The 16079-nt window shown below is 30.5% G+C and overlaps 1 protein-coding gene across 1 annotated transcript; it reads left to right on the top strand.

Moving 5' to 3' along the window:
• Positions 1-1374: 1374 nt before the first annotated feature.
• On the top strand, positions 1375-3190 carry LOC124909959 (probable jasmonic acid carboxyl methyltransferase 1). The gene is made up of 4 exons (XM_047450586.1): positions 1375-1797; positions 1887-2138; positions 2261-2377; positions 3047-3190. Exons 1-4 carry the CDS (start codon positions 1375-1377, stop codon positions 3188-3190), a joined length of 936 nt encoding a protein of 311 aa, XP_047306542.1.
• The last annotated feature ends 12889 nt before the right edge of the window (positions 3191-16079 follow it).

Below are 16079 nucleotides of genomic sequence, written 5' to 3'. Positions count from 1 at the left end.
AATATAAAGTGTGATTATGCATTTATATAATTTTAAATTTTGTATTAATTTTTATAATAAATATATATAAACAATTTTTTTTAAATCATTAGGTCATCACACCATAAACACGACCCGTTTTGTTAGAGTAACGGGTCGAATTGTTAATTTGATGGTTTAAATAGCTCATAAAATTTAAAACGGTTAAATTTAAAAAATAAAAATGACATATAAGTTTTGAATTTATAATCTAAGAATATAATAAAAACATTTTAATCGCTAATAAGACTTTATATTTTAAAATAAATATAAAGTTTGATTTTCATAAAAATTATCACTTTTATCTCATTTAAATTAGACAGACTATATATATATATCTAACAACACAAATATTTCATTTTGTACTCCTTATACTTTTTCTTTGCCGGTTTTCCCTTGTTTATTTTCCTTTTATTATGTACTTTAATAAGATAGTGACAACACCATAGTTCAGTGGTAAAAGTCGAATTAAAAGATCAAAAAGGCACGAATTTAATTGTATCTAAAAATGGTTTGAGTCTAAACGGGGACCAAGGTGGTGGGTATCATGCTAGTTCTACTTTAATTGGAAAAAAAAATTGATAAAAAAAAGTGACATGTAAAACCTTATTCGATATAGATTATTTAAATAAACTATAATTATCATATCATTCTCCCTCTCGTCAATCACATTATTCAATTCATTATCTAACATTCTAAAATATTTTTTATTTTAAATAATTATTTTTTATTATTATATATTAATACATTTAATTTTTTTTACCAAAAATATATATATCTCAAAATCATCACCAATTATTTAAATAATTAATTAAGTTATTTAAATAATTAAGTTATTTAAATAATCTGAATCTGAACTAAGCGAGATAACTGTGTTTCAGCTTATAACTAAGTACATTTTTTTATCTGTTAATTAAATAATAATTTTAAGGAGGTATATATTATTTTTTATAAAAAAAAAAACTTAATATGTAGTATAATATATAATAATAATAAATAATAATTTAAAAAGAAATGGTGTTTTAAATAGTAGAGAAAATGAATTATTTTTGGATTTAGATTATTAAAATAACCCAAACCTAGTAAGGCTATAAATATGTGAAGTTTCTCCTATGAAATCTCATTGATCAGATATGTCTACCATAAACATTCTTCACATGAAGCAAGGTGATGGAGAGAAGAGTTACGCAAAAAATTCAAATATTCAGGTTTATATCTCTCATTATATTTATCTATATATACTTTCATCATTATAGTTTAAAACCTATGAAAATAAACTTATGCCAGTTTTTAATCCATGGGTAGTGGTTTTCATAAATTACCTAAAATTATTCTCTTTTCTCCAATTCCATTTAGATGAGGTGGATGAATACGGCACTGCCCATTGTGAAGAACACCATCAAAGAGATGTTTACAAATCATTTAACATCATTTGAAAAATTAAAGAGTTTTAAGATTGCGGATATTGGTTGTGGTTCTGGCCCCAACACTCTGTTATTTATGTCAGAGATTATCGATACCTTCTACAATTTGTCCAACCAAAACAACAACCAATCCCCAGAGATATCGATTTTGTTGAACGATCTGTACAAAAACGACTTTAATAACATTTTTAGTGCACTCCCATTATTCTACGAGCAACTTAAGGAGAAATATGGACATGAATTTAGTCAAAGGTGTTTCATCTCTGTCGTGGCATCATCTTTTTATGAGAGGGTGCTACCAAGCAAAAGTTTGCATTTTGTACACTCTTCTAGTAGTCTTCATTGGCTCTCTCAGGTTTATTTTAACAAAATTATTTTTTTTTCAATGTTCAAACATAGCTTCTAACTATTTTTTTTCATAATTTGATATTGATTATAATATAGGTACCAGAAAATCTAGACAACAAAGGACATATCTACATGGCAAAAGATTGTCTTCCCATTGTGTTTGATGCTTACAAGAATCAATTTAATAAGGACTTTTACTCATTCCTTAACAAGAGATCTCAAGAAATTTTTCCAAAAGGGAAAATGATCCTTACACTTTTGGGAAGGAGCATTCCAGAACCATCTAGCAATGATGGTTGTTGCCTTTGGGAATTATTGGCTCAATCACTTCTTGATATGGTTTCTCAGGTTTGGATTCTATTTTAAATTCTTTAGAGAATGCTTGTTAATTTCTAAAAGACTTTGTTTTCTTCACTTTTTAAAGATTTTTTGTTTACATACACAAAAAATTAGTTTGCTTGTGATTGCAGGGGCTGGTTAAAAAGGAAGATGTGGATTCATTCAATTTACCTTTTTATACTCCTTATTATGATGAAGTGAAGGAAATAGTTATGAAAGAGAACTCATTTGATCTTGACAAAATTGAGGTTTACAAGTGCAATTGGGACCCAAATGATGAAGAAGATGATTACATTAACAATATATTTGATAAAAAGAAAAGTGGAGAAAATATAGCCAAACGTATTAGAGCAGTTTCTGAGTCAATGTTGGTGACCCATTTCGGGGAGCTCCCCTTAGACATGGTGTTCAAGATATTTGCAGAGCGAGTAGCTAATCATCTCGAAATGGAGAAGACAAAATATACGAATCTCACAATTTGCCTCAAGAAAAAATAAGAAAATGACTCTTAAATGAATATTATATATATGTGCGCCCATCTTTGTTGATTTCTTGAGAATTTTAATATTGCCCCTTGAATTTAAATCTGTCATTTTCCCCTACCCTATTACATTATGATAAAAATAAAACCAATGTCATCTTTTATATTCATCTTTTTTTTCTTTTTCAAATTTAACAGTTGATTATAACAAACTTATGACATATTATATAATTTAACAGGACGAAGCAAAGTTTGTGAGTTGACTGTACACATCACCTGGATCGAGAAACACGAATTAATCATTATATGAAATAACATCAACCTAAATATATATAGAGAGAGTTTTATTAATCGGGGTATATATATATATATATATAGAAGAAATTTGTATTTGGAGATTACTAATGATAATAATCCGTAAAAAAAAATGTGTTAGAAAAAATTGGTCGGCGCACATAATAAGAATGCACTGGACAACGACAGACGACTACAGGTGAAACCTGCTGCAACACTAGCCACTAGTCAAGCTGATGGCTCACGCGACAGCCTTGACTCAGGGATCAGCCCACGCCAAAGCTGAGCCCAAGGACCAGCCCACACGCAGAAAGAAAAAAATTGTGCTCAATAAGTCAATAAAAAAACGGATCGAGCTGGTAAATTCTTGAAAGAACGATTAACTCTCCGACGACAGACTCAACTAGTTTTACTAAACGAATCTCAGAAAATGTCATAATAATATAATTATAAATAATACGTATCAAACGGTATTGGAAGTTCGACGATTTCTTTCTACAAAAATAAATAATTTGGATGATAGCCAAAATATGTAAGTCTGTCATATCAATCGCATATATCCCATCTTCCCAGCCACTAAACAAATACTCGGGCAACATTCAATTAATTTCAGTAATATTTCACAAAAGATTTTATTTATTAGTCACCCATCAACAATACAAAAATAAGCGAGTTGTCAATTAAATCTTTTCATAACACATACAACAACGACTAAATCACAATACAACTTTTTTTCATTCACATATCATCTGTAAAAATCCTATCGTGAATAACGCTGCATCCAAATAACGACATATTGGATGAAATCTTTGATGCCCAAAGTTTCTCTAAACAAAGATTATATGGAATCATCTAAGTAAACAACTTGTAGCAATGTCCCACATGAAAACTATTCATATATTGTCAACGCATAACGTCTTGTTCAGACGTGAACACTTGTTTACGTTCTAACAAAAATAAATTCTATTATGAGACGAAATCTCTATAATATTTAATCTCCTTTTATATCTAATTCGATTAGTAAAACCACTAAATCGAAGATAAAAAATTTCTTTAACTGTGACATTTCTACATATAGCAATGAAAACAAACTCAGGATACGTCGTAGCTAGACTTTTGACACTACACCATATGTCGTCCAAAAACTGATAGAAGAACTATCCCCACAATAAATCTTGACTGCTTACGCAAACTTTTCCACATTTTAATTCCATTTCTAAATGCTACACCCCACTGGATAATTAGACATTTTGGTGAACCAACTAGACCAATCATGACCATACTTACATTTGATTATCGATCCCCAAAGACTATTTGGTTCCGTTGCAAATTATTACACCAAATTGGTATAAAAGCTTTATTAAAGGAAATAAGATCTCAAATATCCAAACTTCCTTGATCTTTAAATTTAACCTTATTTCAACTAACTAGATGACAAAACGAAGAGTTAAAAGATTCTCATAAAAACTTATACATATTCTCTCCATTTTTGTTGTCACACTTTTATGGAGAATGAATAAAGACATCATATATGTGGACATAAATGAAAACATACTCTTAATAAAGATTAACCGACCCCTTTCAAGATTATTTTATCTTTCCATCTTGACAATTACATTTCATTTTAGTGATAATCGGATCCTAAGAGACCTTGTATCGTAATTTAGCACCAAATAACATACTAAGATATGTTGACGGAAGACCACCAACTCTAAACCATCCTTTTCTATTTGAAACAGAATCTGAAAAAAAAGATGTATAACTTATTAAGATTAACTCGAAAACCGGAATATGCACCGAATCCATAAAATATCCCGAAAATGTTTAAATTTCATGTAGGTAGCATTAACCATGTAGAGTGTGTCATTGGCAATAAGTAAATATGACATGGTAATATGATATCATCTTGACCCACAACTCACTCTACGGATGAATTTTGAGTTTTTTTGCGAAAAACAACATTTTTTAGAGAGTTTCCATAACAATGATGAATAAAATATGAGAGAGTGGATCACCCTATCTGATCCATCGAGATCACTTAAAAAATCCCTAAGAACTCTCATTAATAATGACAGAAAACTTAACCGTCGTGAGACAAAATCTAATCCAACCAATCCAGTTTGCACTCATTCTCATTCTGTCCATTACATCAAACAAAAAACTTTTATAAAATTGACGTTATCATAAAATATTTCGATATTTAACTTGACAAAAACACATTTATCACCTCACAAAAATATGTAGGGATTAGACATAAAATAATTGTTGAAAGTCATTTATAATAATTTAAAATAAAATATAAAGTTTTTTGATGTTATTTTATTTATTAAATTATGTCTCTTAAATATATAAATGATTATAAATAGAAGAATTTAATAGTATAACTTCTTTGTAAAATTGGGTCATAAAATGTTGACTGAGAGCAATTAAAAATTTATGTTTTGTGTTATAACATATAATTATTTTCTTAAATAAATCACTTAACACACATATTTTTATAAAGATAAATTAAAAAAATGTTAATTAATACAATGTCTTATATGTTCATCTCAACCAATTATCTATTTAGATTACGAGTTAGAATTTTAATCATTACACCACTTATATATGGCTGTTAATTTTGATTTATAACTTTATATATATTTTGTATGAAAAAATTTACCCACATGTTGATCTGTACATTGATAAACAAATTATTCATACTTATTTACACTCAACTCAGATCTAAAATAAATTGTGAGTATTTAATCTCCATCACATAAAATGCAATGTGAAATTATATGTTTTCTATTTCATAAAACACAATTTTGGTAAAATATTTTATTCTATGAAAAAACTCATTAAATACCTATTAGCTTTCCTTAGTGGAATAGTGAGTTAAAGTGATTTACTTATAATAGTTAGGTAACAAATTAAAATTATATATATATTTTTAATTTAATTGCTTCAAATTTGATACCATCGGATAATTAACCACCTTTTTATATATTCTCACTAAAACGTATGAAACATATTCTTAATTATTTAAAATCTTGAATTAATTCTTTACCCAATAGATTCTGAAATTTCATATTATATTTCAGAATCTTTGCATTGTAAATAATTGTTTCAAACTTTCAAATGATTGAGAACTGAATTTATTTTTTCTAAATCAAAATTTTAGAAAATTTTGTCTGTATAACTCTCATGTTTTACGCTGTTTCATTTAATTAATCTTGATGTTTTCTTTTAAAAAAGTAATTTCATAATTTCTAAAAAAATATTAATTAATTACTCTTACAATAAACTAATTCATTATTCAAACTAAATTAACAACACAATTTCGATATAAAACTATTATAAAGTGGACGTAACGAACTTTGGGTCAGGTTAGCTTCCTAAAAGAAATAATGAGCCTGTTAAAAATTTATTTTTTACAGTAATTAATATCAGAAAAGATAAAAAATTCAACTTTATTTAATTTATTTTTTAACAACTAATTTAGCTTAATTTGTCTCATGATGTAAAGATTGAAGACCTCCATATTCATTTAAATAGTTTATAAAATTTGCACTAATTGTGTAGACCCTCGTTTAATTACAAATTTATAATTTTAAAATTTTGAACTCAAAAATTTATTTTAAATATTCATATATGTACTCACTATACAATATTAGATTTAAAATGATTTGATTTGGGTTTGGCGTGTTAACCAACCGGTCCAGATAGAGGCTGGGCTGACTAAAGAACAATTTGTTTTGTTTGTTTGATTGATTAAAAAAAGAATAAGAGACTCAATATATTCACTTCCATTTTATCAATCTGAGCTTAAAGTTGATTTTATATATCTCATTTGTTTTTATTTAATATTCAAATTCAATTTTCAAAAAAAAAAATTAAAATATACAAATATAGATATAATAAGAAATAAATAAAGAATAAGAGATTGGGTCAAGGTTAAACACGTTTTAGACCGGGCATGCCTTTATTTTTGTCATTTATTATCTAATTATTAATGATTTATTTTACTTGAGCTTGTCGAGATAAATACTAGGATTAAAGCCTAATTTAGACATCATAACTGGTTAAATACTAAACCTTTTAAAACCTTATTCTATCTCGGAGTAATCATCATCGAAAGGATGATTATCCAAACTCGATTGAGATGTGTTCAAACCTTCTTAGAGAAACCCGAGATAAGGACAACTATCGAGTCTCAGGACGAAGAAGAATTTTGGCGAGGATTGGACAGACTTTCGAATAACATAAACGGGGATGAGCACAATTGTGGCACCACAAAATGTAAAAATAATTGATCGGTTCTTTTGATGATGATGAAGAGATTTAGAATTTTTTTTTTTTTCTCAATTATTAGATTTCGCAATATGGACTTCATTCTCTTGTTGTGGATAGGGTTCATAATCGATGATCTTACTATCAAACACAAGACATTGAATTAAATTAATCTTTCAAAAATAATTGCAGATAGAGACCAACGTCCAACCATAGAACATGGTCTACAAAAAGCTAAAAATACGGGTAACAAATATTGGGTAAACACAACTCTAAGGTAAATCCAAATTTATTAGTTTGAGTTAGCTAGGTTCGGATTATTGACAAATTTAGTTTTTTTTTACTTGAATCTTATCGGAAAGCCTTTTTTTATCATTGATTGAGGTCAGATTTGAAAGGAAAAAAATTATTGGAAATTTATTCAATATATTTTTTGAAAGTCAGAATAATTTGAGTTAATGAGATGTCTTATCAAACATGGATGGAATTAGGTTTTTTTTTTTTTTTTAAACGAAATAGCGTCAATATAATAAAAGTCATAAAAGGCAAAGGAGTTACATGAGTTTAAAGGAAATCAGAGTGAAAACAAACTGAATGAGGTACACAAAAAAAGAGATAAAAGATGACAAATGAGAATTCAGAATTAAAGTGCAATGAAATCAGTGGTCATGGTGACTTTCTCGTAAGCGATGTTCCAGTTTTTTATAGATTAATCAATTCTTCTCGCATGTGGGAATACGTCTCCACGTTCGGATGAGAGAGTTGTCGTCAGTGATAATATTGTTCCAGACTGTATCCGCATTGTTGCGGACACCTGAGAAGGCTCTAGCGTTCCTCTCCATCGAAATGTGATAAACAATGTTGGCGAAAAACACTTGAAGGTATTGGAGTTGAAGTCGTTGCTCTTGGTCTTTATGATGGCAAGGTCCTTGATGTCGGTCCAATCGTTTGGGAAGCTGAGGAGGCTCATTGATGCGGGCTAGGGTTTCTTTTATGAGTTGGTATTTTGTTCTACTTCTTATCTTGAACCGGTTTGTTTTAAATTTGTTGTTTTTGTTACTTTGTTTTGAACTGATTTATTTTCATGTCACTTATGAGCTCATAACAATTAAACAGATTGGAAGAGAACTTAGTTTTGTTTTGTTTTTAGGTAAAATGTTTTATAACTAACTTTATATATATATATATATATATATATATGAGAAATGATTAGGTGAGGGAATTTGGTAAGGGAATTTGGTGAGGGAATGATGTGCCATAATATTATTCGCTGAAAAAATCAAATAATTTCTCTCTTTTCTCTCTTTCCTCCCACTTTTACATTTTCCAACCAATGAAGGTAATGCCACGTCATTCCCTCACCAAATTCCCTCACTAAATTCCCTCACTCTATCACTCCTCTATATATATATATATATATATATATATATATATATTAGTCTCATTCATAACTAAAATATTATTTTAAAAAAATAAAATAAAAGAGTTGTCCTTTCATTGACTATGATAAGTAATTTAATTTATTATTAAAATGTAATGAATCAAAATGAGTATCCCATGTTGGATTAAAAGTTAAGAGAAACTCGGTAATTGTTTTTCTTGTTAAATGTTTTATACACAACTTTTTTATGCTCATTAGTCTCATTCTTAACTAAAATATTTTTTTTGTTTAAAATATTGGAATTAACCTGAGAAGTGATTGTGATAAGTAATTTGAATTATTATTAAAAGGTAATGAAGTATTTGTTGGGCTTTTTGTCCAGTCCAATTAGGCAGTTAATTAAATGAGCAAAACCTAAAAAATGTTGTTTATTCTATCACTTCTAGAGAGAGAAGACTTTCTGCAAAGAAGAGAAACAGAGGAGAAGAAACAGAGGAAGAAGAAGAGAAAGAGGCAGTAAATCTCTTACTTTTTCACCTTCAAGTTCCAATTTCTTGTTGCCTTATATCTAGACTAGTTTGAGTCTAAATGAAATTGGGTTTCTCTGTTTGTATAACTCAACTTTGAGTTTAAAGTTGAGAAGAACATTTATATCTGTTTTCTTGCTTATAGTGAAATTTGTTGGTTGGCCCCGTGGTTTTTACCCTCCAGGTTGAGAGGGTTTTCCACGTAAATCTGGTGTTGTTTTGTTCTGTGTTTGATCTTCTGTTTTAGACTTGGATAATCTGTGCATCTACCCATCTCACATTGCTAGATTACAGTATAAAAGTAATCTTCATTTCAAAATTCCCAACAAGTGGTATCAGAGTTGTTAGGTTTATTTTGAAGAGTGCTTTTGTAGGTTGAGATGGAAGGCAATAGCACAATGATCAGGTTGACAAATAATAACTGGCAGATTTGGAAATCCAAGATGGAGGATATCATTTACTGTAAAGACTTGTATGAGCCAGTTGAAGGAGATAGTGCGAAGCCAAAAGATATGTCTGACGGTGATTGGACAAAATTGAACAGGAAAGCAGTTGGCACAATCAGACAGTGGCTTGATGATAGCGTGTACCACCATGTAGCAAGTGAGAAGAGTGAAAATGAGTTGTGGAAGAAGCTGGAGTCATTGTATGAGCAGAAAACAGCAGGTAACAAAGCGTTTCTGATTCGAAAGTTAGTAAATCTGAAATTCAGAGAAGGTGCAGGTGTTGTTGAGCATTTAAATGAGTTCCAGAGCTTGATTAATCAATTGTCAGTGATGGAGATGACCTTAGAAGATGAGTTGCAAGTTTTATTACTCTTGGGATCATTGCCCGACAGTTGGGAGACATTGATTGTGACAGTCAGTAATGCAGCTCCGAATGGTGTTCTTACTATGAGTATAGTTACTAGCAGCTTGTTAAATGAGGAGACAAGAAGGAAGTCAACTAATACAAATAGTGCACAGACCCTTGACACAGAGAACATGGGAAAAGCTGAATACCGACAACAATCAAGAGGCCATAGCAAGTCAAGAGGCAGATCAAAATCTAAGGGAAGACAGTGTTATCACACTGTGGTAAAGAAGGTCACATAAAGAAAAATTGTAGTGCTTGGAAAAGACTTCAGAATGAAGACAAAAATCAAAAGAAAGATGATGAGATCAGAAATAGCACAGCCACAGTAACTGCAGATGATGTAGTAATTCTTTCTTGTGAAAAAGAACAATATCTACATGTAGAAAGTCGCCAAGGAGTTGAGTGGATAGTTGATACAGGTGTTTGTTATCATGCTACACCAAATAGAGAGTTCTTCATGACTTACAAGGCTAGAGATCTTGGAACAGTGAAGATGAGTAATACTAGTCACTCGAGCATTGTGGGTATTGGTGATATTTGTTTGCAGACAGAGCTGGAACATCAGTTAACACTGAAAGATGTGCGACATATTCCTAATTTACGTCTAAACTTGATATGAGGTGATGCATTGGACAAAGATGGATTCAAGCATTACCTTGGTAGTGGAGAATGGAAGCTCAGCAAGGGATCAATGATTGTAGCAAAAGGGAAGTCGTGGAACTCCTTATACAGAACCCATGTGAAGATACTCAAGAATGGGTTGAATACAGTACAAGCTGAAAGTTCTTTAAATCTGTGGCATCAACGTCTCGGCCACATGAGTGAGAAAGGGTTACGAATTCTGGTGAGGAAGCTTCACATCCCCTCAACCAAAGATAAGGTTTTGGATATATGTGACTACTGCCCTTTTGGTAAGCAACCCAGAGTCTCTTTTAGTCAAAAATCAGAAAGGAAACAGAATGTGCTGGACTTGGTTTATTCTGATGTGTGTGGTCCTTTTGAGGAGGAGTCATTGGGTGGCAATCGATACTTTCTAACATTTATTGATGATGCATCTAGAAAGGTGTGGGTTTATTTCATGAAAACGAAAGACCAGGTATTTAATTACTTTCAAGAGTTTCATGTCATGGTTGAAAGAGAGACAGACAATAAGCTGAAATGTCTTCGCTCTGATAATGGGGAGAGTATATTTCCAAGGAGTTTAAAGAATATTGTGTAAAATATGGAATTCGACATGAGAAAACAGTGTCTGAAACTCCACAACACAATGGTGTGGCTGAAAGAATGAATCGCACCATTGTAGAAAAGGTGAGATGCATGCTGAAGATGACAAATTTGCCAAAACAGTTTTGGGCAGAAGCAGTTCGCACAACTTGCTATCTCATAAACAGGTCACCCTCTGTTCCTTTGAAGTTTGAAATACCAGAAAGAGTATGGTCTAAGAAGAATATTTCATACTCACATCTAAGGGTGTTTGGATGCAAAGCATATGTGCATATTTCAAAGGAGCAAAGATCCAAGTTGGATGATAAAGCAATTCCATGTATTTTCCTTGGGTATAGAAATGAGGAATTTGGGTACAGATTATGGGACCCAGAAAAGAAGAGAATTGTCAAATGTAGAGATGTTGTGTTCTTCGAGGGTCATAATGGGATAAATCCAGAAATCATTGAGAAGTCAGAGAGAGTTGATGAGTCCATAGAACTCATACCAATTCCTTCACATGTACAGTCAACAGTAACAGATGAATATGAACATAATGAAGAAGCCACTGAGGAAACCTCTGACATGAATGGTAATAATGATGATGAGACTGTTTATGATGTTCCTGAGCATGGGGAGCAACATCATCAAGAGGAGTCAGAAGAGCCCCCATTAAGAAGGTCTGAAAGAGAGCACCAACCTTCTAAAAGGTACCCTTCTTCAGAGTATATACTATTGACAGAAGAAGGAGAGCCAAAAAGTTTTCACGAGGCACAAGTTCATAAAGACAAAGATAAGTGGCAGAATGCAATGAAAGATGAAATGAAGTCATTGCAAGAGATGGGCACATATGAGCTGATGGAACTTCCTAAGGGCCGAAAGGCATTGAGAAACAAATGGGTGTTCAAGCTAAAGAGAGATGAAAATGGAGAAATTATGAAGTATAAAGCTCGACTTGTTGTAAGGGTTTTGGACAGAAACATGGCATTGACTTTGAGGAGATTTTCTCACCAGTGGTAAAGATAACTTCCATTCGTACAGTGTTAGGTCTAGTAGCTAACTTAGACCTTGAGCTTGAGCAACTTGATGTAAAAACTGCATTTCTTCATGGTAACTTGGAAGAAGAGATCTACATGGTGCAACCAGAGGGTTTTGAAGTGAAAGAAAAGGAGAACATGGTTTGCAAATTGAAGAAGAGTCTATACGGTTTGAAACAAGCTCCGAAACAGTGGTACAAGAAATTTGACTCTTTTATGATGAGTCATGGGTACCAGAGAACCAAGGCAGATCCATGTGTTTACTTCAAAAGATTTTCTAATGGAAAGTTTCTGATCCTTTTACTTTATATTGATGATATGTTGATTGTAGGACATGATGCTGAGAAAATAACAATGTTGAAGAAGGAAATGTCTAAGACATTTGATATGAAGGACATGGGCCAAGCAAGTCAGATATTGGGAATGCAGATTACTCGTAACAGAAAGGCTAAGAGACTTTGGTTGTCACAAGAGAAGTACATTGAAAGGGTGCTTGAAAGATTCAACATGCAAGGAGCAAAGGAAGTAAGTTGTCCACTTCCTAGCCATTTTAAATTGAGCAAGAAGATGTGTCCATCAACAGAGAAAGAAAATAATGAAATGCCAAGTGTTCCATACTCCTCAGCTGTAGGGAGTTTGATGTATGCAATGGTTTGCACTAGGCCAGATATAGCGCATGCAGTCGGTGTGGTAAGTAGGTTCCTCTCTAATCCAGGAAAACAATATTGGGAAGCAGTGAAGTGAATTCTTAGATATCTAAGAGGCACTTCCAATTTTTGTTTGAGTTTTGGAAATGGTGAAGCTGTGTTAGAAGGTTACACAGATGCTAATATGGCTGGAGATCTAGATCACGGAAAATCCACTTCGGGTTATGTGTTTACTTTTGCAGGGGGAGCCGTGTCATGGCAATCCAAGTTGTAGAAATGTGTGGTTTTATCAAAAACAGAAGCAGAATACATTGCAACAACTGAAGCTGGTAAGGAGTTATTGTGGATGATTAGATTTCTCCTAGAGCTTGGTATGCAACAAGAAGATGCAATTGTTTTCTGTGATAGTCAGAGTGCCATAGATTTGAGCAAGAATGCTACATATCATTCCAGAACTAAGCATATTGATGTGAGGTTTCATTGGTTAAGAGATGTAATAGAAAACCAACAGATGAAGTTGAAGAAAATCCACACGGATAAGAACCCATCAGACATGTTTACGAAGATTGTTCCAAAAGACAAGCTCGAGCTCTTTTGTCAGCTTTTCGGCATGAATACCAAGTGATGACTTGAAGATCGGTGTGCCTCTCTCCGTGGGTTGGAGGGGGAGATTGTTGGGCCTTTTGGGTCCAGCCCAATTAGGTAGTTAATTAAATGAGCAAAACCTAAAAAATGTTGTTCATTCTATCACTTCTAGAGATAGAAAACATTCTGCAAAGAAGAGAAGAAACAGAGGAAGAAGAAGAGAAAGAGGCAGTAAATCTCTTACTTTTTCACCTTCAGGTTCCAATTTCTTATTGCCTTATATCTAGACTAGTTTGAGTCTAAATGAAATTGGGTTTCTCTGTTTGTATACCTCAACTTTGGGTTTAAAGTTGAGAAGAACATTTGTATCTGTTTTCTTGCTTATAGTGAAATTTGCTAGTTGGCCCCATGGTTTTACCCTCCAGGTTGAGAGGGTTTTCCACGTAAATTTGGTGTTGTTTTGTTCTGTGTTTCATCTTCTGTTTTAGACTTAAATAATCTGTGCATCTACCCATCTCACATTGCTAGATTACAGTATAAAAGTAATCTTTATTTCAAAATTCCCAACAATATTTTTAACCTGTGGAACAAATAAATTTTTTCTTAAATTTTATTGTGTTGATTCATAAACTAGTAGGTTAAATATAGATTCTAAGATATTGAAAGTATTATTTTAACATTTAAACTAATCTAAATCTAACCTCATGATTTTGTTGGAGCTTGAAATCAATGTATTTTTTTTTTAACTTTATGAGTGTCACTATTTCTCTGCAGCACACTCAACCAATTTAATCAAACGTGTCTTTTAACGAATTCAAACCTAAAATCTCATATAGTCTGAGATATCCACTTGTTTTTATCGATAAGCTTGAAATTTTACAACTAAGCTTAGCGGTCCTAGTCCTAGTCCTCCTCATTGAAGAGTGGTCCCATTGTGATAAGGAACAACTTGATTATTATTGCATAGCCTTTATAACTTGACGTTGAACTATGTGATTTGATCAACCTCCAAGCTTTTGATTAATTATTATAATTAAAATGTACATCTTAAAAATAAGAGAAATGATTGGGAGAAGGAATTTGAGAGAGGAAATGATGTGCCGCAATCTGATTAGCCAAAAAAATAACAAAATTTTTCTATCTTCTCTCCTCACTTTTTATCTTTTTTCAACCAGTGATGTAGTGACATATCATTCCCTCAAATTCCCTCCCTCTATCACTCCTCTAAAAATAATTGTTGAGAATATTTATTTTTATCTAGGTGTAAGCATTAATTTCTTCTTTCTTTTATATTGAATTTTTTCTAATGTATAATGATATGATAAAAGAATTTTTTACTATGCAATATAGAGAAATGATTAGGTGAGGGAATTTGGTGAGAGGATGACGTGGCATAATTTTATTCGTTGAAAAAATCAAATAATTTCTCTTTTTTTTCTCTTTCCTCCCACTTTTACATTTTTCAAATGAAGGTGATGCCACGTCATTCCCTCACCAAATTCCCTCACTTAATCACTCCTCATGCAATATATTATAATGAACTATAAGTTTTTTTTATAAAGAAAGTCTACCTTTGTTTGAACTGTGTACTTATTTGGAAAATATTATAAAATCAAAATCTTGTTTCATGAAAAAAATAATTAAAATAATTTTACTTATATTTAGTATTTAAATTTTATAATATAAAATTAAATAAGTAATTTAATATTTAATTAATGATTAATTGATGAAGCAATTCACTATTATGAGATAAAATAAAAAGATGGAGGTGTTTTTTCCACCCCTAAGATATTTCCACTCCAAGCCCCATTTCTCAATCACCTCCAAAATTACTTATTTATCCTATCACTTTTATATATTTATTTTTCTTATTTTTTTATTTTACATATTTTATTTTATTTTATTTTATTATTAAATTTTTTTTATCATTAAATATAATTAATTAATTTTTAATATTTTTTTACTTTATTTATTATTTAAAAATACAAAATATTATTATTTTTATATTATAATTGTTTAAAATATATAAAATATTGAAATGTTTCCTAATTTAATAAAATATAAATATTTTATATTTTATTATAATTATATATATATATATTAAAATATTTATAAAAATATAATTGAATGATTTAATTTTTTTATAAATAAAATTATTCTATAAAATAAGAATAAATAAAATCTTAAAAATATTATATATTAATAAATAGTCAAATTAAATATAATATTTTACATAATAATACTATCTGAAAATGAACGTAGTTATTCATTATGTTAAAAGTATATGAAAATGAACTGAAATGGTAGTTATTTATTATGTTAAAAGTATATTTGATTCTTGCGTGAGTTCTCTGAAAATAACTTGTTATTTAGATTTAATTTTGCTAATTTAGGTCGTAAGACAACTTATTATTAAAAATATTATGTTTAATTTGACTAATTATAAATAACAAATTCCGTCCATTTTCAAATAACTAACAGAAGAATCTAACATAATGAATAACAAATTCCGTCCATTTTCAAATAACTAACAAAAAAATTTATGTTTTTTGATATAGTATTATTAAGTAAAACATTATACTTAAAGACTAATTATTAATATATAATATATTAAAGACTTTATCTTATTTATTTGATAGATAATTTTATTTATAAAAAAAAATTAATC

The sequence above is a fragment of the Impatiens glandulifera genome, chromosome 7 (assembly GCF_907164915.1).
Source record: "Impatiens glandulifera chromosome 7, dImpGla2.1, whole genome shotgun sequence".
Lineage (NCBI taxonomy): Eukaryota > Viridiplantae > Streptophyta > Magnoliopsida > Ericales > Balsaminaceae > Impatiens > Impatiens glandulifera.
This window is presented reverse-complemented; position numbering and strand designations above follow the sequence as displayed.